Here is a 22127-nt window from a genome sequence, read left to right as displayed (position 1 = left end):
CCGAATTTCTCCTCCAAGGCCCTCATGCTTGAGATACTCTTCTCCCCCCCCCCCCCCCCCAAAGAACATATTGCCCATCCTTCCCACCGCCGCCACGCTCTGAATACACCGTCCATACTCCCTGGGGCGAATCGGTGGTTGTCACATATTGGAGACCAGACCAATGCTCCCACCTCCCCTACATGCCTCCTCCACTGGCCCCAGATCCGCAGGGCTGCCACCACTACCGGGCTGGTGGAGTACCTGGCCGGCGGGAGCGGTAGGGGGGGCCGTGACCAGGGCTGACAAACTGGTGCCCCTGCACGAAGCTGCCTCCACTCACCGCCAAATAGACCCCGTACCCACCATCCAACTCCTTACCATGGCTATGTTGGCCGCCCAGTAGTAGATGCTGAGGTTCGGCAGCGTCAGCCCCCCCTCGCTACGGTTCCTCTCAAGCATCGCTTTCTTCACCGCCCAGTCAAAGCCCATAATAATCTTGTTGACCCTTTTGAAGAAGGACCGCGGGATGAAATTCGGGAGGCACTGAAAAATAAACCGGAATCTTGGGAGGATTGTCATCTTTACCGTCTGCGCACTCCCCGCACGTAACAGTGGGAGTGCATCCCATCTCCTAAACTCGCTCTTCATTTGCTCCACCACTCTAGTCAAATTTAACTTTTGCAGCCTGCCCCAGTCTCGCGCCACCTGTATCCCTAATATCGGAAACTTTCTCTGACCATCCTAAATGGCAGCCCCTTCAACCTGTTTTCCTGGTCCCTTGCCTGCACTACAAACATCTCACTCTTAGTCATGTTCAGTTTGTACCCTGAAAACCTGCCGAATTCTCTCAATATTCCTAGTATGCTGTCCATCCCAGCCAGCGGGTCCGATACGTACAGGAGCAGGTCGTCCGCGCAGATCTTAATTTTTATTAGCATTACAAGTAGGCTTATATTAACACTGCAATGATGGGAATTACCACACATTAGAACCCCTCACCTTAATGAACACGAGGTTTGTAACAAATACTTGAGAAATGTTGAATTTGTCAGTGTTTCCTTTGTGATTCAGGGAGCTGTCAGACTTTGACAAAGATGGCGCGTTGACGTTGGATGAGTTTTGTGCAGCCTTCCACCTAGTAGTGGCCAGAAAAAACGGCTATGATTTACCAGAAAAGTTACCGGAAAGTTTGATGCCAAAGTTGATTGACCTTGATGATTCAGGAGGTAAGTAGCATTTGATTTCCTGTCTAATCGGGGTTATAAAATGTTACAGTTGGGGTGTAGAAATATTTGATTTCAGTGAGGAGGCGTTCTAGCTTGTTGTGACCCAATTTAATAGCAAAAGAGTTATGATTCTAGGGAGTTAAATTTCTTGCTGTGTTTGGCTCACGTGGTTCTAAGATCTAATGTATTCCGGCCCGCGTTTGTTATTGGAGATTGGCGTTCAGTATTACTGAGGATAAACTGGACTGTGTGGAATGACTTGTGGTTTTTGAGGGTTTTGGGTGTACTGGCTCATCAATCTAGTCGTAGCCCCAGTGCGATCAGACAACTGAATATTGAGCCCTAACTCAGGATTGACACTTAAGTGGAACTAGGTTTAGCTGATATTTTAAATATGGCTTTCTGTGGCCGTTTTTATCATAGAATCTACGGCCCATGGACAGGCCCTTCGGCCCAGACTGGTCCATGCCAACTATAAAGCCCATCTAAACTAATCCCATTTGCCTGCATTTGGCCCATATCCCTCTAAACCTTTCCTATCCATGTATCTGTCCGGTGGACTACCTTAAATTGTATCAGGCTGTGCCTGGCACATGATGCGGAGGTATTAACCCTGCTTAGGGCATCCGCCCATAGACCTGCCTCTATCTCTCCTCCTAGCTCGTCCTCCCACTTGCCCTTGAGCTCCTCCACCGGAGTTTCCTCTGCCTCCGAATGCTCCTGGCAAATATCCAATACCTACCCCTCTCCCACCCAGGTACTGGAGACTACTCTATCTTGTATCCCATGTGGCGGCAGCAACGGAAAGGCCGGCACCTGTTTTCTCAGGACGTCTCGCACCTGCAAATACCTAAACCCGTTCCCTGCTGGCAATTCAAATTTATCCTCAAAGGCTTTCAAGCTGGGGAAGCTCCCATCTATAAATAGATCCCTCATCCTTCTAATTCCTGCCCTTTACCATCTCCGGTACCCACCATCCAGCCTACCCGGTACAAACCGCTGATTATTAGGGCCTGGTTTAGCACACTGGGCTAAATCGCTGGCTTTTAAAGCAGGCCAGCAGCACGGTTCAATTCCCGTACCAGCCTCCCCGAACAGGCGCCGGAATGTGGTGACTAGGGGCTTTTCACAGTAACTTCATTTGAAGCCTACTTGTGACAATAAGCAATTTTCTTTTCTTCTTTCTTCTTTTATTATAAATCAGGGTACAAACCGATGCTCCCTCCACTCTCTTGTATCTCCTCCATTGCCCCCCGATTCTCAGAGCCGCCACCACCACCGGACTTGTGGAGTATCGGGCCAGCGAGAACGGAAGAGGTGCCGTTATCTGTGCTCCCAAACTGGTGTCTTTGCATGACGCCACCTCCATCCGCTCCCATGCCGACCCCTCCCCCACTACCCACTTCCTGATCATGGCTATATTAGCCGCCCAGTAGTAATTGCAGAAGGTCGGCAGCGCCAACCCACCCTCTCCCTGACTGCGCTCTAGCAACACTTCACTCGCAGGGTTTTACCCACCCACACAAAGCCCAAAATAACCTTATTCACCCGCTTGAAAAAGGCCTTTGGGATGAAGATGGGGAGGCACTGAAAGACAAACAGAAATCTGGAGAGGACCGTCATTTTCACGGTCTGTACCCTCCCCGCCAGTGATAGCGGGAGCATATCCCATCTCTTAAAGACCCCTTCCATTTGTTCTACCAGCCGGGATAGGTTTAATTTGTGCAGTACCTCCCATTCCCAGGCACCTGGATTCCCAGATACCGAAAGCTCTTCCCTACCATTCTAAGCGGCAGCTCTCCCAGTCTCTTCTCCTGTCCTCTTGCCTGGATCGTGAACATCTCACTTTTCCTCATGTTCAATTTATACCCTGAAAAATTGCCAAATTCCCCCAGGATTTGCATTACTTCCCCCATCCCCTCCAACAGGTCTGAAATATACAAGAGCAGGTCATCTGCGTAAAGCGAGACCCGGTGCTCCCCCGAACCAGCCCTTTCCAGTTCCTAGAGGCTCTTAACGCCATGGCCAGTGGCCCTATGGCCAGAGCAAACAGTAACAGGGAGAGGGGGCACCCTTGTCTCGTCCCTCGGTGTAGTTTAAAGTATCCCGACCTCAGCCGGTTCGTACGCACATTCGCTACTTGTACCTGATAGAGCAACCGTACCCAGTCAATGAAGCCCCCACCAAACCCAAACCTTCCCAGGGCCTCCCACAGGTAATTCCACTCCACCCAATCAAAAGCCTTCTCCGCATCCATCGCTACCTCCGCCTCCCCTCCTTCTGAGGGCATCATAATAACATTGAGTAGTCTTCGAACATTGGCCCTGAGTTGCCTGCCCTTTACAAATCCCGTCTGGTCTTCCCCTATCACCCCGGAACACTGTCCTCTCTCCTCGTGGCCAGTATCTTAGCCAGCAGTTTGGCGTCCACATTCAGTAGAGAAATTGGCCTGTATGATCTGCCTTTGCTCTGGATCCTTCTCCCGTTTCAGGATCAATGAAATTGAGGCCTGCAACATTGTTGGGGGGGGACTCCCTTTTCTCTTGCTTCATTAAATGTCTCACCAGCAATGGTTTCAATATCTCTGAAAACTTCTTCTAGAATTCCACCCGGTAGCCGTCAGGCCCCGGGGACTTTCCCGACTGCATTCCCTCCAGCCCCTTGATTATTTCCTCAATCTCAATTGGGGCTCCCGGCCCTTCCACCAGATCCTCATCTACCCTCGGAAACCTCAACTGATCCAGGAACTACCTCATCCCCTTCACCCCAGCCAGGGGTTCCGACTCATAATTTACTATAGAAGTCCTTAAACACCTCGTTCACCCCCGCTGGGTCCAGGACAGTGTTCCCGACTCTACTCTTTACTTTATCTATCTCCCTGGCCGCTTCCCTTTTCCTGAGCTGGTGCGCCAACATTCTGCTTGCCTCTTCCCCGCACTCATAAATCGCCCCTCCTTGCCTTCCTCAACTGTTCCACCACTTTCCCTGTGGTCAACAGCCCAAACTCCGCCGGTAACCTCCGCCGCTCCCTCAGTAGCCCCGCGTCCAGGCATCCGAATAGCTCTTGTCCACCTGGAGTATCTCCTCCACTAACCTATCCCCCTCAGCCGGTTCCGCCTTTTCTCTGTGGGCCCATATTGAGATTAATTCACCTCTGATTACTGCCTTCAGAGCTTCCCAAACCATCACTGCAGAGACCTCTCCCGTATCATTTGTTTCCAGGTAGTTCTGGATGGATTTATTAACTCGCCCACAGATCGCTTCGTCCGCTAGCAACCCCACATATAGTCTCCACAGCGGGCATTGCCCTCTCTCCACACTAACCCGTAGATCCACCCAGTGCGGGGCATGATCTGACACTGCGATTGCCGAGTACTCGGTATCCACCATCTCCGGTACTAGCGCCCTGTTCAGAACAAAAAAGTTGATGTAAGAGAATACCTTGTGGACACGTGAGAAAAAGGAAAACGCCTTCGCCCTTGGCCGTGCAAACCTCCAGGGTCTACTCCCTCCCCCCCCCTTCTGTTCCATAAACTCCTTCAATTCCTTTGCCGCAGCCGGCCTCCTTCATGTCCTGGATTTTGACCAGTCCAATTCCGGATCAATGACTGTGTTAAAGTCTCCTCGCATGATCAGGTTATGTGACTCGTAAGTCTGGGATCTTACCTAAAACCCACCTCATAAATTACACATCGTGCCAATTCGGAGCATATATGTTTGCAAGTACCACCCGCACCCCCTCCAGCTTCCCACTCACCATTATGTACCTACCCCCCTTATCTGATATGATTCTCCCTGCCTGAGACTTCCGGTTGCGGCTATGCCTGGATAGGTCGCACGTTCGGCAGCTCCCGCCGTGAACGGACTTTTGGGCCCTTTTAAGAGCCCCTGCGGCACTTGGACGACCATTCCCGGTGTGGGAAGGCAGTAGTGAGGTTCCCCCAGCACTGTATGGAGTGGACCAGGAGCGGAGCGGTCAAAAAAGCGGCACTGGAAAAGAGAGGAGAGCGGGTGCGGAAAAGCGAGATGGCGGAGGGTGGAGACCAGGCAGCGTGGGCTCAGTGGTCTCGGGAACAGCAGGAGTTTCTGAAAAGCTGCTTTGTAGAGTTGAAGGTGGAGATGTTGGCCCCTATGAAGGCGTCGATCGAGAGGCTGGTGGAGCCCCAGAGGGCGCAGGGGACGGCGATTAAGGAGGTGCAGCAGAAGGCCTCTGATAACGAGGATGAGATCCTGGGCCTGGCAGTGAAAGTGGAGGCGCTGCACAAAAGATGGCAGGAGAAGTTCGAGGACCTGTAAAACCGGTCGAGGAGGAAGAACCTGCAGATTCTGGGTCTCCCTGAAGGCGTGGAGGGGTCGGATGTCGGGTCGTATGTGGCTACAATGCTGGGCACGCTGATGGGCGCGGGATCCTACCCGAGGCCCCTGAAGCTGGATGGGGCAGAGTCCTGGCAAGGAGGGCGAATGAGCCGCCGAGGGCTGTGGTGGTGAGGTTTCACCGACGGAGTGTGTCGTGAGGTGGGCGAAGAAGGAGCGGAGTAGCAGGTGGGAGAACGCTGAAAACCGAATCTACCAGGACTGGAGTGCAGAGCAGGCCAAGAAGAGGGTAGGATTCAACCAGGCCAAGGCAGTTCTCCATCGAAAGGGGGTGAAGTTTGGGCTGTTGCAGCCAGTTCGGCTGTGGGTCACTCATCAGGACCGACACCATTATTTTGATACACCGGACGAGGTGTGGACCTTCATCCAAAGTGAAAAGCTGGACTCTAATTAGTGGTTTGCGGCAGGTTATGGGGATGCTGGGGAGTGGGAAGGGGCAATTTGATTTGATGGGAGTGTTTTCTGGGTATGTGTTTTGATTTGGGAGGGGCTGTTTCCCGCGTTTGAAGGCTGGAGTGGGGGCCGGAGGCCCTGGGCCTTTGGGGATCGGGGAGAGGCTGCAGGTAAAAGGAGCTGCGCCACGGGAGGGCGGGGCCGGCCCAGGCAGGGAACGCGGGCTTTTTCCCGTGCAAAAGGGGGGCGCGTGGCCCCACCCGGGGGGCGGTACCGGACGGGAGATCGCACTGGTTTGTCGGGGGGGGGGGGGAGACTTCGAGGGGGAATTCAACCGGGGGATCGTCGGCAGAGGTGGGAGTGGCCGGGGTCAGCTGACTTACGGGAGTGCAATGGGGGGAGCAAGGGGGCTAAGCAATTGCCTGGACGGGGTGGGAGGGGGGGGGATCTGGGTTGCTGCTGTACTGACTGAGGAGGAGCTGGAGGTAAGAGAGAGAGTCGGGGTGGGGAGGCCCCGTCTGGGGGGCTGGAGAGTGCAGGAGGCGTGGGCACGTGGCTGGCCTAAGAAAGGAGATGGCTCGTCGGCAGGGTAGTCCCCTGATCCGGCTGATCACGTGGAACGTGAGAGGCCTGAATGGGCCAGTCAAGAGGGCCCGGGTGTTTGCGCACTTTAAAAGGACTGAAGGCAGACGTCGATATGTTGCAGGAGACGCACCTGAAGGTGGCGGATCAGATCAGGCTGAGGAAGGGATGGGTGGGGCAGGTCTTTCACTCTGGGCTGGATGCGAAGAACAGGGGGGTCGTAATCCTGGTGAGCAAGCGGGTGACTTTCGAGGCGGTGAGTATTGTGGCGGATAAAGGGGGCCATTATGTGATGGTGAGTGGTAGGCTGCAGGGAGCCCGGGTGGTGCTGGTGAATGTATATGCCCTGAATTGGGACGATGCAGGGTTCATGAAGCGCATGCTGAGCCGGATCCCGGATCTGGAGGCAGGGAACCTGATAATGGGGGTGGTGGGGGGGGAGACTTCAATACGGTACTGGAACCGGCACTGGATCGTTCGAGGTCGGGCAGGAGGTTAGCTGCGGCCAAGGTTCTGAGGGGGTTTATGGATCAGATGGGGGGAGTGGACCCGTGGAGATTTGCCACGCCAGCGGCGAGAGAGTTCTCCTTCTTTTCCCATGTGCACAAGGCCTATTCACGGATAGACTTCTTTGTGGTGAGTAGGGCGTTGATCCCGAGAGTGGAGGGGATGGAGTACTCGGCCATAGCAATTTCGGACCACGCCCCGCACTGGGTGGAGCTGGAGTTGGGGGAGGAGAGGAGCCAGTGCCCACTGTGGCGCAAGGATGTGGGACTGCTGGCGGATGATGAGGTCTGTGGGCGGGTCCGAGGGTGCATTCAAAGGTACATAAGAGGCCAATGATAATGGGGAGGTACCGGTGAGTGTGGTCTGGGAGGCGCTGAAGGCGGTGGTCAGGGGAGAGCTTATCTCAATCAGGGCTCACAGGGAGAAGAGGGACGAATGGAGAGGTAGAGATTGGTGGGGGAGTTACTGAGAGTGGATAAGAGATACGCGGAATCCCCTGAAGAGGGGCTGCTGAAGGAGCGCCGGAGCCTCCAAACGGAATTTGATTTGCTGACTACGGGGAAAGCTGAGGCCCAGCGGAGGAAGGTGCAGGGGGCAGCGTATGAGTATGGGGAGAAGGCGAGTCGGATGCTAGCGCATCAGCTACGTAGGAAGGAGGCGGCTAGGGAAATTGGAGGAATCGGGGACAGAGGGGGAAACAAGGTGCGGAGTCCAGCCAAAATAAATGAGGTCTTTAGGGATTTCTACGGGGACCTGTACAAGTCAGAACCTCCAGAGGGGGGAGAGGGGATGCGGCAGTTCCTGGACCAATTGAGGTTCCCGAGGGTGGAGGAGGACAGGTCAAAGGTTTGGGGGTCCCGATCAGGATGGAGGACTTGGTTAAGGGGTTGGGGAGCATGCAGGTGGGCAAGGCCCCGGGGCCTGATGGGTTCCCAGTCGAGTTCTATACAAAGTTTGTGGAACTGTTGGGCCTGTTGCTGGTGAGAACCTTCAATGAGGCGAAGGAAGAAGGGATTCTTCCCCCGACGATGTCTCGGGCACTGATCTCGCTTATCCTCAAGCTGGACAAGGACCCGCTGCAGTGTGGCTCGTATAGGCTGATTTCGCTCCTCAATGTGGACGCTAAGTTGGAGAGGAGTTTCCGGTATTTGGGTATCCAGGTGGCCAAGAGTTGGGGGGTCCTGCATAAGCTCAACTTGGCGCGGTTGGTGGACCAGATGGAGGAGGACTTTAAGAGATGGGACGTGTTGCGGGCAGGGTGCAGTCTGTTAAGATGACGGTCCTCCCTAGGTTCTTGTTCGTGTTCCAGTGCCTGCCTATTCTCATCCCCAAGGCCTTTTTCAAGCGAGTGAGAGCATTATGGGGTTTGTATGGGCAAGTAAGACCCCGAAGGTTAAGAGACTGTTCTTGGAGCACAGACGGGGAGTGAGGTGGGGGGGGGACCGGGGGGGGGGACGGACAGCTGGCGCTGCCGAATTTGTGTAGCTATTACTGGGCAGCTAATGTGGCAATGATTCGGAAATGGGTAATGGAGGGAGAGGGGGCGGCGTGGAAAAGACTAGAGGCGGCGTCATGTGTAGGTATAGTCTGGGGGCACTGGTGACGGCACCGTTGCCGCTACCCGCCGACGCGGTACACCACGAGCCTGGTGGTGGCGGCAACATTGAGGATCTGGGGGCAGTGGAGATGGCACAGGGGTGGGGGTGGGGGCCTCAATCTGGTCCCCGATACGGAACAACCATAGGTTTGCACCGGGCAGGATGGATGGCGGATTCCTAAGTTCGCATCAGGCGGGAGTTAAAAGGATGGGGGACTTATTCATTGATGGGACTTTTGCCAGTCTGAGGGCGTTGGAGGAGAAATTTGGGTTACCCCCCGGGAAATACCTTCAGGTATATGCAGGTTAGGGCATTTGTGAGGAGGCAGGTAGTGAAGTTCCCGCTGCTGCCAGCCTGGAGGATACAGGACAGGGTGATTTTGGGCGTGTGGGTCGGAGAGGTAAGGTCTTGCCGATATACCAGGAGGCGGAGGAAGCCATGGTGGAGGAGCTGAAGGGCAAGTGGGAGGAGGAGCTGGGTGAGGGCCTGTGGGCTGATGCCCTGGGCAGGGTTAATTCCTCCTCGTCTTGCGCCAGGCTCAGCCTGATCCAGTTTAAAGTGGTGCACAGGGTGCATATGACAGGGGCGAGGATGTGTAAGTTTTTTGGGGTAGAGGACAGGTGTGTGAGGTGGTCGGGAGCCCAGCAAACCATGTCCATATGTTCTGGGCGTGTCCGGCGCTTGCAGGGTTTTGGAGGGGTTTCACAAAGGCTATGTCCAAGGTCTTGGACACTTGGGCAAAACCGAGCTGGGGGATAGCGATATTTGGGGTGTCAGACAAGCCGGGAGTGCAGGAGTCGAAAGAGGCCGGAGTTCTGGCCTTTGCCTCCTTGGTAGCCCGGAGAAGGCTCTTGTTAATGTGGAGGGACGCGAAACCCCCAAGTGTGGAGGCTTGGGTCAATGACATGGCAGGGTTTCTCAGGTTGGAGAAGATAAAGTTTGCCTTGCCAGGGTCTGTGCAGGGGTTCTCCAGGCGGTGGCAACCGTTCCTTGACTTTCTCTTGAAACGTTAGGTGAAGGTCAATAGCAGCAGCAACCCAGGGGGGTGGGGGCGGTTTTTCTTGTTTTGGTTTATGTAAGGGGCGTTTGCCCCATTTTGTTCTTAATTTGCTAAATTGTTTAAGGGTGAGAGGATTAAGTTGCTTTGTTTGTTGGCGTATCGCCCTTTTTATTTTTATTTTGTATATTTTCTTTCCTATTTGGAGTGTTTTGTAAAAATTATTGAAAAACTTTGAATAAACATATTTATTTTTAAAAATGATTCTCCCTGCCTCGAATGCCACTCGCTTGTTGATCAAGATCACTACCCCCCTGCTCTTTGAATCCAGCCCTGAGTGGAATACTTGGCTAACCCACCCCTTTCTCAATCTAGTCTGGTCTGTAACCTTTAGGTGTGTCTCTTGTAGCATTGCCACGTCCACCTTCAGCCCCCTCAAATGCGCCAACACGCGAGCCCTCTTGACCGGCCCATTCAGCCCTATGACGTTCCATGTAATCAGCCTGGTCGGGGCTTCCAGTCCACCCCCCCCCCCCCCCCCCCCCCCCCCCCCCCACCCCCCCCTGCCGACTAGCCATCACCCATTTTAGGCAAGCCTCTCGCTCGTGCACTCCGCCTCCTCGAGCCCCCCCTCGGGCATTCGCCGCTCCCGACCACCCATTTGTCCCCTAGTAACAGTTCCTCCCCTGTCAGCAATGCAGCTCCCCTTCTCTTCCCCCCCCCCCAGTAACAACACTAGAAACCCAACCCCCCAAGGCACGCTCCAGCTTAACACCTGCTCACCCCCCACTGCGCTTCCGAGAGTCAGCTGACCCATGCTGACTTGGTAGTACCCGCCCCTGGCACCAAGCAGTCTGTCTCCCCATTGTTCTCTTTCCCCCCCCCCCCCCCCCCCCCCCCCCCCCCCCCCCCAACCTGGACAAACATATTAAAAGCATCACATTCCCCAGTAAACAAACGTCAGAAAAAAAAGTTAAGAAACAGCCACTTTAGAAAAAGAAACACCCATAAAACAGAACCAACCCCAAAGACCATCCCCCCTCTAACCAGCTCTCTGCAAGACAAAGTTACCTTTAGCCATCCAAACAACCCCTTATTACACATAGCTCTACTTATACTTATACAGCCCAGCACAACAAATTGCCGCCACAGTACATCTCCAAGGCTTCAGTGTCTTTTAATTCGCCTCCAGCCTCTTTTCTTTAATCAAAGTCCATGCTTCGTCTGGTGTTTCGAAGTAGAAGTCCCGTTCCTCATGTGTGACCCACAGACTGGCTGGGTACAGCATCCCAAACTTCACCCCCTTCTTAAAGAGGGCTGTTTTTGCCCAATTAAACCCAGCTCACCTCTTGACCAGATCCACGCCCAGGTCCTGATAAATGCACAGCTCACAATTCTCCCAGATAAATGCACAGCTCACAATTCTCCCACTTGCTGCTCTGTTCCTTCTTGGCCCATCGCAGAACGTGTTCCTTGTCCAGGAATTGGAGAAAGCATACCACCATCGTCCTCAGCGGCTAGTTCGCTCGGGACTTCTTCGCGAGGGCTCTGTGCGCGCTATCCACTTCCAGGGCCAAGGGAACGCCTCAGCCCCCATCAACTTCTCCAACATGTCCGTCACATAAGTCCTTGCATCCGATCCCTCACTGCCTTCAGGGAGGCCGACAATTCTAAGATTCTGCCTCCTGGACCTGTTCTCCAGGTCCTCCAGCTTCTCCTGCATTCTTTTCTGGCGGTCGTTCATCATCTCCACCTTGGTCTCCAGCACGGTTATGTGCTCGATAAAAGCAAATTATTGAGGATGCTGGAATCTGAAACGAAAGAGAAAATACTGGAAAATCTCAGCAAGTCTGGCAGCATCTGTAGGGAGAGAAAAGAGCTAAAGTTTCGAGTCCGATGACTCTTTGTCAAAGCTTATGACCTCCTCGGTTATGTACTCCTCGTGCGCGGACGCCTTTTTCTCCACCTCCTGGATCGCTCTCCAGTGGGTCTCTTGATTCTGCACAACTTCATCAATCGAAGCCTTAATCGGGTCCAGCGTGTCGTCCTCCACCTTGGCGAAGCAATCTTCAAAACACTCCCAACAGCTGCTCAGTCGACCACTGTGCCGTCTCTCCGCGGCCCTTGCTCATGCTTTCCCCGCGTTGCCAGCTCTGCTCGCGTCTTCCTTCTAGGACTTTGTCTTCTTATCCACTTCTGGTCCAATTCTCCATACACCGGAGGGGGATTTCTCCTCACTGTCTCACTCTTCACCGATTTATCCCATAAAATCCAGAAAAAAACGGGGGGAAAAGGTCCAAAAGTCCGTCACAGGTGGGAGTTATCAAATGTGCGACCTACTCCTCCATGGCCGCCACCGGAAGACACCCTGCTGCAATTTTTAATAACATTCTTCCCTGTCTACAATGACCATTTTAGTATCATCTGCAAACTTACTGATCATGCCATGTACATTCTCATCCAAATCGTTGAGTCCAAACATCTAATGCAACAAAGTTTTGAACTTACATTTTTCAAATGGGGGTAATGCTTCGGGGAATGGTGGCTTACTGCAAATTAACAGAGTTGTTTCGTTATTGCTAATCACACAAATGATGCTTTTTGGGTGAAGTATGTGCTATTTGTGCAAACATACATGATAGCTGCATACACATTAGTTAAAAGTTCTATCGTTTTCTGGTGACTTGCGCATTGAAATGGATACTTAAGACCAAATGGGTACCATTTCCTTTTCGTTTCATGTACTAAATGATCTGTTTGAGCTGCTCGCAGAAAAATACTTTTCACTGTACCTCTGTACACGTGACGGTAATCCAATCCAATCCAATTCAAAGAGAATCCGTGTCCACCTCATATTGTGACCAAGCACCAGCACCACTTGCGAACAGATTGACTGATCACTCATTTCATTGCTGTATGTGGGCTCTGGCATATACATGACTGCCACTGTAACCACACACAATGGTTTGGAATGTATCTGAGCGACACGTTACAGTTACTGCATGAATAAAAACCATCGCTTTTTTTTTTATAAATATTTTATTGAAAATTTTTGGTCAACCAACACAGTACATTGTGCATCCTTTACACAATATTATAACAACACAAATAACAATGACCTATTTTATAAACAAAAAATGAATAAATAATAAATAACAAAAATTAAAACTAACCCTAATTGGCAACTGCCTTATCACAAGTAACACTCTCCAAAAATATAATTTAACAGTCCAATATATAATTATCTGTCGCAACGACCTATACATATTATACAGTATATATTAACAACCCTGAGAGTCCTTCTGGTTCCTCCTCTTCCACCCCCCCCCCCCCCCCCCCCCTGATCCTGGGCTGCTGCTGCTGCCTTCTTTTTTCCATTCCATCTATCTTTCTGCGAGGTATTCGACGAACGGTTGCCACCGCCTGGTGAACCCTTGAGCCGACCCCCTTAGAACGAACTTAATCCGCTCTAGCTTTATAAACCCTGCCATGTCGTTTATCCAGGTCTCCACCCCCGGGGGCTTGGCTTCTTTCCACATTAGCAATATCCTGCGCCGGGCTACTAGGGACGCAAAGGCCAAAACATCGGCCTCTCTCGCCTCCTGCACTCCCGGCTCTTGTGCAACCCCAAATATAGCCAACCCCCAGCTTGGTTCGACCCGGACCCCCACTACTTTTGAAAGCACCTTTGTCACCCCCATCCAAAACCCCTGTAGTGCCGGGCATGACCAAAACATATGGGTATGATTCGCTGGGCTTCTCGAGCACCTCGCACACCTATCAAACACCCCAAAAAATTTACTGAGCCTTGCTCCAGTCATATGCGCCCTGTGTAATACCTTAAACTGAATCAGGCTTAGCCTGGCACACGAGGACGATGAGTTTACCCTGCTTAGGGCATCTGCCCGCAGCCCCTCCTCGATCTCCTCCCCCAGCTCTTCTTCCCATTTCCCTTTTAGTTCATCTACCATAGTCTCCCCTTCGTCCCTCATTTCCCTATATATATCTGACACCTTACCATCCCCCACCCATGTCTTTGAGATCACTCTGTCCTGCACCTCTTGTGTCGGGAGCTGCGGGAATTCCCTCACCTGTTGCCTCGCAAAAGCCCTCAGTTGCATATACCTGAATGCATTCCCTTGGGGCAACCCATATTTCTCGGTCAGCACTCCCAGACTCGCGAACTTCCCATCCACAAACAGATCTTTCAGTTGCGTTACTCCTGCTCTTTGCCACATTCCATATCCCCCATCCATTCCCCCCGGGGCAAACCTATGGTTGTTTCTTATCCGGGATCCCCCCAAGACTCCAGTCTTTCCCCTATGCCGTCTCCACTGTCCCCAAATCTTCAGTGTAGCCACCACCACCGGGCTTGTGGTGTAGTTCCTCGGTGAGAACGGCAATGGGGCTGTCACCATAGCCTGTAGGCTAGTCCCCCTACAGGACGCCCTCTCTAATCTCTTCCACGCCGCTCCCTCCTCCTCTCCCATCCACTTACTCACCATTGAAATATTAGCGGCCCAATAATACTCACTTAGGCTCGGTAGTGCCAGCCCCCCCCCTATCCCTGCTACGCTGTAAGAATCCCTTCCTCACTCTCGGGGTCTTCCCGGCCCACACAAAACCCATGATGCTCTTTTCAATCCTTTTTATAAAAAAAAGCCTTCGTGATCACCACCGGGAGGCACTGAAACACAAAGAGGAATCTCGGGAGGACCACCATCTTAACCGCCTGCACCCTCCCTGCCAGTGATAGGGATACTATATCCCATCTCTTGAAATCCTCCTCCATTTGTTCCACCAACCGCGTTAAATTTAACCTATGCAATGTGCCCCAATTCTTGGCTATCTGGATCCCCAGGTAACGAAAGTCCCTTGTTACCTTCCTCAACGGTAGGTCCTCTATTTCTCTACTCTGCTCCCCTGGATGCACCACAAACAACTCACTTTTCCCCATGTTCAATTTATACCCTGAAAAATCCCCAAACTCCGCATTATTTCTGGCATCCCCTCCGCCGGGTCTGCCACGTATAGTAGCAAATCGTCCGCATACAAAGATACCCGGTGTTCTTCTCCTCCTCTAAATACTCCCCTCCACTTCTTGGAACCCCTCAACGCTATCGCCAGGGGCTCAATCGCCAGTGCAAACAATAATGGGGACAGAGGGCACCCCTGCCTTGTCCCTCTATGGAGCCGAAAATATGCAGATCCCCGTCCATTCGTGACCACGCTCGCCATCGGGGCCCTATACAACAGCTGCACCCATCTAACATACCCCTCTCCAAAACCAAATCTCCTCAACACCTCCCACAAATAATCCCACTCCACTCTATCAAATGCTTTCTCGGCATCCATCGCCACTACTATCTCTGTTTTCCCCCTCTGGTGGGGCCATCATCATTACCCCTAACAGCCTCCGTATATTCGTGTTCAGCTGTCTCCCCTTCACAAACCCAGTTTGGTCCTCGTGGACCACCCCCGGGACACATTCCTCTATTCTCATTGCCATTACCTTAGCCAGGATCTTGGCATCTACATTTAGGAGGGAAATAGGTCTATAGGACCCGCATTGTAGCGGGTCCTTTTCCTTCTTTAAGAGAAGCGATATCGTTGCTTCAGACATAGTCGGGGGCAGTGTTCCCCTTTCCTTTGCCTCATTAAAGGTCCTCGTCAATACCGGGGCGAGCAAGTCCACATATTTTCTATAGAATTCGACTGGGAATCCATCCGGTCCCGGGGCTTTTCCCGCCTGCATGCTCCTAATTCCTTTCACCACTTCTTCTACCTCGATCTGTGCTCCCAGTCCCACCCTTTCCTGCTCTTCCACCTTGAGAAATTCCAGCCGATCCAAGAAGCCCATCATTCTCTCCCTCCCATCCGGGGGTTGAGCTTCATATAATTTTTTATAAAATGTCTTGAACATTCCATTCACTCTCTCCGCTCCCCGCTCCATCTCTCCTTCCTCATCCCTCACTCCCCCTATTTCCCTCGCTGCTCCCCTTTTCCTCAATTGGTGTGCCAGCAACCTGCTCGCTTTCTCCCCATATTCGTACTGTACACCCTGTGCCTTCCTCCATTGTGCCTCTGCAGTGCCCGTAGTCAGCAAGTCAAATTCTACATGTAGCCTTTGCCTTTCCCTGTACAGTCCCTCCTCCGGTGCTTCCGCATATTGTCTGTCCACCCTCAAAAGTTCTTGCAGCAACCGCTCCCGTTCCTTACTCTCCTGCTTCCCTTTATGTGCCCTTATTGATATCAGCTCCCCTCTAACCACCGCCTTCAACGCCTCCCAGACCACTCCCACCTGGACCTCCCCATTATCATTGAGTTCCAAGTACTTTTCAATGCACCCCCTCACCCTTCGACACACCCCCTCATCTGCCATTAGTCCCATGTCCATTCTCCAGGGTGGGCGCCCTCCTGTTTCCTCCCCTATCTCCAAGTCTACCCAGTGTGGAGCGTGATCCGAAATGGCTATAGCCGTATACTCCGTTCCCCTCACCTTCGGGATCAACGCCCTTCCCAGCACAAAAAAGTCTATTCGCGAGTAGACTTTCTGGACATAGGAGAAAAACGAGAACTCCTTACTCCTAGGTCTGCTAAATCTCCACGGGTCTACACCTCCCATCTGCTCCATAAAATCTTTAAGTACCTTGGCTGCTGCCGGCCTCCTTCCAGTCCTGGACTTCGACCTATCCAGCCCTGGTTCCAACACCGTATTAAAATCTCCCCCCATTATCAGCTTTCCCATCTCTAGGTCCGGAATGCGTCCTAGCATCCGCCTCATAAAATTGGCATCATCCCAGTTCGGGGCATATACGTTTACCAAAATCACCGTCTCCCCCTGTAGTTTGCCACTCACTATCACGTATCTGCCCCCATTATCCGCCACTATAGTCTTTGCCTCGAACATTACCCGCTTCCCCACTAATATAGCCACCCCCCTGTTTTTCGCACCTAGCCCCGAATGGAACACCTGCCCCACCCATCCTTTGCGTAGCCTAACCTGGTCTCAGTTTCAGGTGCGTTTCCTGTAACATAACCACATCTGCCTTAAGTTTCTTAAGGTGTGCGAGTACCCGTGCCCTCTTTATCGGCCCGTTCAGCCCTCTCGCGTTCCACGTGATCAGCCGGGTTGGGGGGCTTCCTACCCCCCCCCTCTCCCCAGCAGCAGCAACCCAGTAATTCCCCCCTCCCACGCCCCCCCCCCCCCCCCCCCCGCTAGATCCCCCGCTAGCGTAATTACTCTCCCCCCCCCCCCCCCCCCCCCCCCCATGTTGCTCCCAGAAGTCAGCAAACTCTGGCCGACCTCGGCTTCCCCCCGTGACCTCGGCTCGCACCGTGCGACGCCCCCTCCTTCCTGCTTCTCTATTCCCGCCATGATTATCATAGCGCGGGAACCAAGCCCGCGCTTCTCCCTTGGCCCCGCCCCCAATGGCCAACGCCCCATCTCCTCCACCTCCCCTCCTCTTCCCCCCCCCCCCCCCCATCACCACCTGTGGAAGAGAGAAAAGTTACCACATCGCAGGATTAATACATAAAACTCCTCTTTCCCCCCTTTTTAGCCCCCCACATTCGCCCCACCACTTTGTTCAAACGTTCTTTTTAATAACGCGCTCATTCCAGTTTTTCTTCCACAATAAAAGTCCACGCTTCATCCGCCGTCTCAAAGTAGTGGTGCCTCCCTCGATATGTGACCCACAGTCTTGCCGGTTGCAGCATTCCAAATTTTATCATCTTTTTATGAAGCACCGCCTTGGCCCGATTAAAGCTCGCCCTCCTTCTCGCCACCTCCGCACTCCAGTCTTGATAAACGCGGATCACCGCGTTCTCCCATTTACTGCTCCGAGTTTTCTTTGCCCATCTAAGGACCATTTCTCTATCCTTAAAACGGAGGAATCTCACCACTATGGCTCTGGGAATTTCTCCTGCTCTCGGTCCTCGCGCCATCACTCGGTATGCTCCCTCCACCTCCAACGGACCCGCCGGGGCCTCCGCTCCCATTAACGAGTGCAGCATCGTGCTCACATATGCCCCGACGTCCGCTCCCTCCGCACCTTCAGGAAGACCAAGAATCCTCAGGTTGTTCCTCCTTGCGTTGTTCTCCAGTGCCTCCAACCTTTCCACACATCGTTTCTGATGTGCCTCATGCGTCTCCGTCTTCACCACCAGGCCCTGTATGTCGTCCTCATTCTCGGCTGCCTTTGCCTTCACGACCCGAAGCTCCCGCTCCTGGGTCTTTTGTTCCTCCTTTAGCCCTTCGATCGCCTGTAGTATCGGGGCCAACAGCTCTTTCTTCATTTCCTTTTTGAGCTCTTCCACACAGCATTTCAAGAACTCTTGTTGTTCAGGGCCCCATGTTCAACTGCCACCTTCCGACGCCATCTTGGTTTTTGCTTGCCTTCCTTGCCGCTGTTCTAAAGGATCCACTGCAATCCGGCCACTTTCTCCTCCTTTTTCCATCCGTATCCAGGGGGGATTCCCTTCTGGTTTACCGCACAGTGTTTTTAGCCGTCAAAATTGCCGTTGGGGCTCCTATCAAGAGCCCAAAAGTCCGTTTCACCGGGAGCTGCCGAAACGTGCGACTCAGCTGGTCATTGCCGCACCCGGAAGTCAAAACCATCGCTTTTCTGAGTGCACCTCTTTCTCAACACCTTAAAACACTTTGCAACCAATTAATTACTCCTGAATTGCAATTGTTATTATGTAGGCAAACAGCCAGTTATGCAGCACTGTCTTACATACAGCAAATGAAAAATGATTAGATATTCTGTTCTTTTGACAGTTGCATATAAGCTAAGAATTAATGGAACTCTGTTTTTCAAGTAGTGAAATAGGAATCTGTATGTCCACCTGTACAAGTAGGACTTTGCCTCATTTTAACTTCTCATCTGAAAGATCAATAGTGCAGCACTTCCTCAGTACAGACTGGTACCCAAGCGTAGTCTAAAAGTGCACAACCCACAACTTTCTGGTTGGCACAAGTTACTGACTGCAAAATCAGCATTAAAGCTCTTTGTTCCAGGAGCTCGCCCACTTCCTGACCGCTCAAAAAGAGGTTGTCATGGTTCATTTCCAACCTTGAGTTGTCACATGGAAGTGGGGCTGGAAAATAACCCAGGGTTTGTGATGATTTCCTGAATGTGGTAAATGTTGGTGCTGCAAGGGACTGATGCAATCTGGATACAATTGGGTGTTAGATGGGGCCCCAGAGAATGGAGTTTAGTCTTTTTCAAAAGGGAAAGATTAGCTACCCTGGGCTAAAATAGTGTTTCATCGGCAGTCTCATTTCAGAGAGCTATGGTTTGGTCACTGGCCATTTGCCTGTTCTCTCAACCGTTGCTGAAGGAAGAGTCATTAAGTGAAACCTTCTTTAACTGTTAAACTTTTCTGTTGTTCATTTGCTTCATACTGTCCCCACTTTAGCTCGTTTATAGATTAGTGTTGTACAGTTCTCATTAGCACACCTTTTGTTTTAGGAGTTGCTGACCGGGGTTCTGAGACTGGCTTCTCAGCCTCGCCAACAGAAGTGCCCCCTAGCAAATCGCCATCGATGCCCTCACTAAATCAGACATGGCCAGAACTGAACCAGGGCAGTGAGGTTAGTAACTGGTTTAAATTCTATTCCATTGCTGTCCATCCGTCCCATTGCAGATGGTCCATAGATTCTTGCAAACAGACAGGGTGTTCTTTTTTCATCATTATTGGTGGATACAATGTGACGTGTAATGTGAATGAGGTGAACTGCAAGGGGCAAGTAAGTGTCTTATCCAAAAATATAGCTCAAATGCGTGCAAATGTTACTTTTTATTACAATTAAAGTAGTATTGCGCCAGAAAGATAATTGGCATGTGACTTTGCCGAAATCCATTCCCGTTGCAGATCAAATAGCCACAGCCTGTCTTTACTAGTTTACTAGTTTGTAGGTTATATCTGGCGTAAAATACAATTTTCATTTACAAGTTTCATTTTACATTTGTCTTGTTTCATTTGCCCCTGTTATCCCAGTTCCCCACCACACATTTCTTTCCTGGAGGCAGTGACTTGCTGTTTGAAGATGGGGCACAGCAGTGCTAACTTGTACAAATGGTCATTCTTATGTGAGCCTGAACCATGAGTACTGGAGGACTGTTTGATCATTAGGATCATTGCAGTTCAGTTTAATCCAAGGACCCAAAGGTGGAGCACAGCTGGAAATTCATCTGGAGTGAAAACTTTAGCAGGTTATTTTGTTATGTGTGTTACTTTCTTCCTTCCGCCAGCATCAATGAGATTGGCCGTAGCATCCACCACCAACCCACCATTCCCTGTTATTAAAAAAAAATACTGCATCCCTGGCTAACCCGACATAGAGCAGGGATGTGGATCAGTATGACTTTGCAATCTGTCATGGAGTGTGTGCTCTCCATTGTCGGCTGTACATAAGGATGTTAAATTCCCTTCTCTTTCCCGCACGTACTCCACAATTGTAAGACAACTTGCGGGAAAGGTCACTTCTGACATTGAGCATTCAGAACTTGAGAGTTTGAGTGATGGAGCTAAATGGCCTTTGGTTTCCTGTATTCTTGACATCAGCCTTGCTGGAAAAAGTGAAAACACCGTCTGTCACTCTCTCCTTCATTCACCGTCACACAGGGCGATTCAGCATGTTTCACACAGATGGGCATTTGAGGGGAATGTCTGAACCAGTTGTAATATGCTGAATTCATATAAAAATATGCAGTGAATGCAAAAGCCTAGTCTTATAAAAGTTGCTAAGTGTGCTTAGATCATGCATGTTAAAACCAAAATTGTCCTTGTATTTAACTAATAATTGAAGCTGACCTGATTGTTTGCTGAGAATAACTTGAGAAGGGTATTCTTGCATAGGTAAAATATAATTCCCTTTTTTATTTCTCTCTGTACACATTGATCAAGCCTTCCACTGATATCTAGAGCAGGACCACTCTGAATACCAGTGAAAGGATTACCTTTACCTGGCAGGTGGATTCTTCGGTCAGTGGCAAGCAGACTGTGCTCACTGGAGAGCAGTCAGGTTTCCGTGATAGTCGAGGGTGATTTGTAAAAGCTTTCATTTCCACAAATTGCTTTCATCTATTCTCAACCTGGCACCCCTGACCCCCTCCCCATTTATTATGTTCTTTCTCGACTTGGTTTCTGCCTCCCTAAGCCTGTAACTTCCTCCAGCTTCACAACCTCTGAGGTATCTGAACTCCTCCAATTCTGGCCAATTGCCCATCCCTGATTTTGGTGGCCGTGCCTTCAGCTGCCTACTTCCTAAGCTCTGGAATTCCCTAAATCTCTGTATATCATCTCCTCCTTTAAGACGCTCCTTTAGAATTTACATCAGCGACCAAGCTTTTTCTCACCTGTTTTCAATGTCACATTCTCTTTGCTATTTCTCCTGTGAAGCATCTGGGGATGTTTAACTACATTAAAGGCACTATAGAAAGATGAGTTGCTAGTGCCACTTTGTAGTCTGCAGGGTAGAGTGCTCTTCGCTGTGCGGTTAGCTCCTTCCATGTTAAGCCAGCAGAGTGCAAATGTCAGCTATAGCTGAAACTCCACTGCCTCCACACATGACACCGCACACTGTTGTGTTGGGTAGGTTTGCCTTTCCTTCCAGCACATGAGATTTCTGACACTACTGTCTTGTTTGAGTTCCTAGATATTGAGGAATAAAATGAGACAGTGTGAGATGATTGAAAATGGGATTGCAGTTGTGCTTTTATTTTGAATGTGGTCGCCTTCTATTATAACTCCTAATGCATCTGGCATTTTAATCAGGTGCTGGAGTATTCAAAATTCAGAATATTTGTTTATTTTTTTTGTCTTGAAACTTATCTCTTACTGATAATTTAATACCGTAAAACCATTGCACAGTGCATGAATTACACTTGTGGAAATAGGTTCCCTCGCTCAAAGCACTCTTTTTATAAAAAAAAAAAATAAAAAAAAATAGACCGATTTCAAATCCTGCTGCAGCAACCTTTGTTTAAAGCACTTGGTGCAAATATCCCAATTTAAATCCCCTTTTTGCTGCAACTTAACTCAGGGTTTTTACTCAGGGCAGGCGATGTAGGGTGCTGAAGCAGGCAGCAAACTCTTGGAAGTGTGAAGCCAGGGATATTCTAATGCCAAGGTTTCATCAACATTTCCCAGCACTGACTCCCACCCACAGCAGAATTATGTCACCATTAGCTGGAAGTTAACAATTATGGTGGAAAATGGGGGACTTGGTGTGGGGATGCTGCCAGGACCCATGGAACCGAAACCCCGGCAAGGTGAGTGAACAGATTGGAGGTTTGGACAGTCTGAAATTGGGGCGGAGAGGGAGGCGTGCCACGTGTCCAAGAATCTAGGGAGCCTTCTAGAGCCAGGAATAGCATTCCTGTCCTTCAAAGCATCTTCTTTAAAAGGTCAAACTTGCTTGTATCTGCTGTGGCCTGAATCATGGCTGTCAGCAGCTCC

At 51.1% G+C, this 22127-nt stretch overlaps 1 protein-coding gene across 5 annotated transcripts in view; it reads left to right on the top strand.

Moving 5' to 3' along the window:
- Positions 1 to 22127, top strand: part of reps1 (RALBP1 associated Eps domain containing 1) — a 111608-nt gene that overhangs the window by 71686 nt on the left and 17795 nt on the right. For all 5 annotated transcript variants that reach the window (XM_072513655.1, XM_072513646.1, XM_072513665.1 and 2 more), the window contains exons 7-8: positions 1054 to 1208; positions 19136 to 19257. In XM_072513655.1, coding sequence (XP_072369756.1) covers positions 1054 to 1208; positions 19136 to 19257 — 277 coding nt within the window. The remainder of the gene's footprint in view (positions 1 to 1053; positions 1209 to 19135; positions 19258 to 22127) is intronic.

Source organism: Scyliorhinus torazame, chromosome 1 (assembly GCF_047496885.1).
Source record: "Scyliorhinus torazame isolate Kashiwa2021f chromosome 1, sScyTor2.1, whole genome shotgun sequence".
Taxonomy (NCBI): Eukaryota; Metazoa; Chordata; class Chondrichthyes; order Carcharhiniformes; family Scyliorhinidae; genus Scyliorhinus; species Scyliorhinus torazame.
Note: the sequence above shows the minus strand (reverse complement) of the source record. Positions and strands in the feature narration are given on the sequence as shown.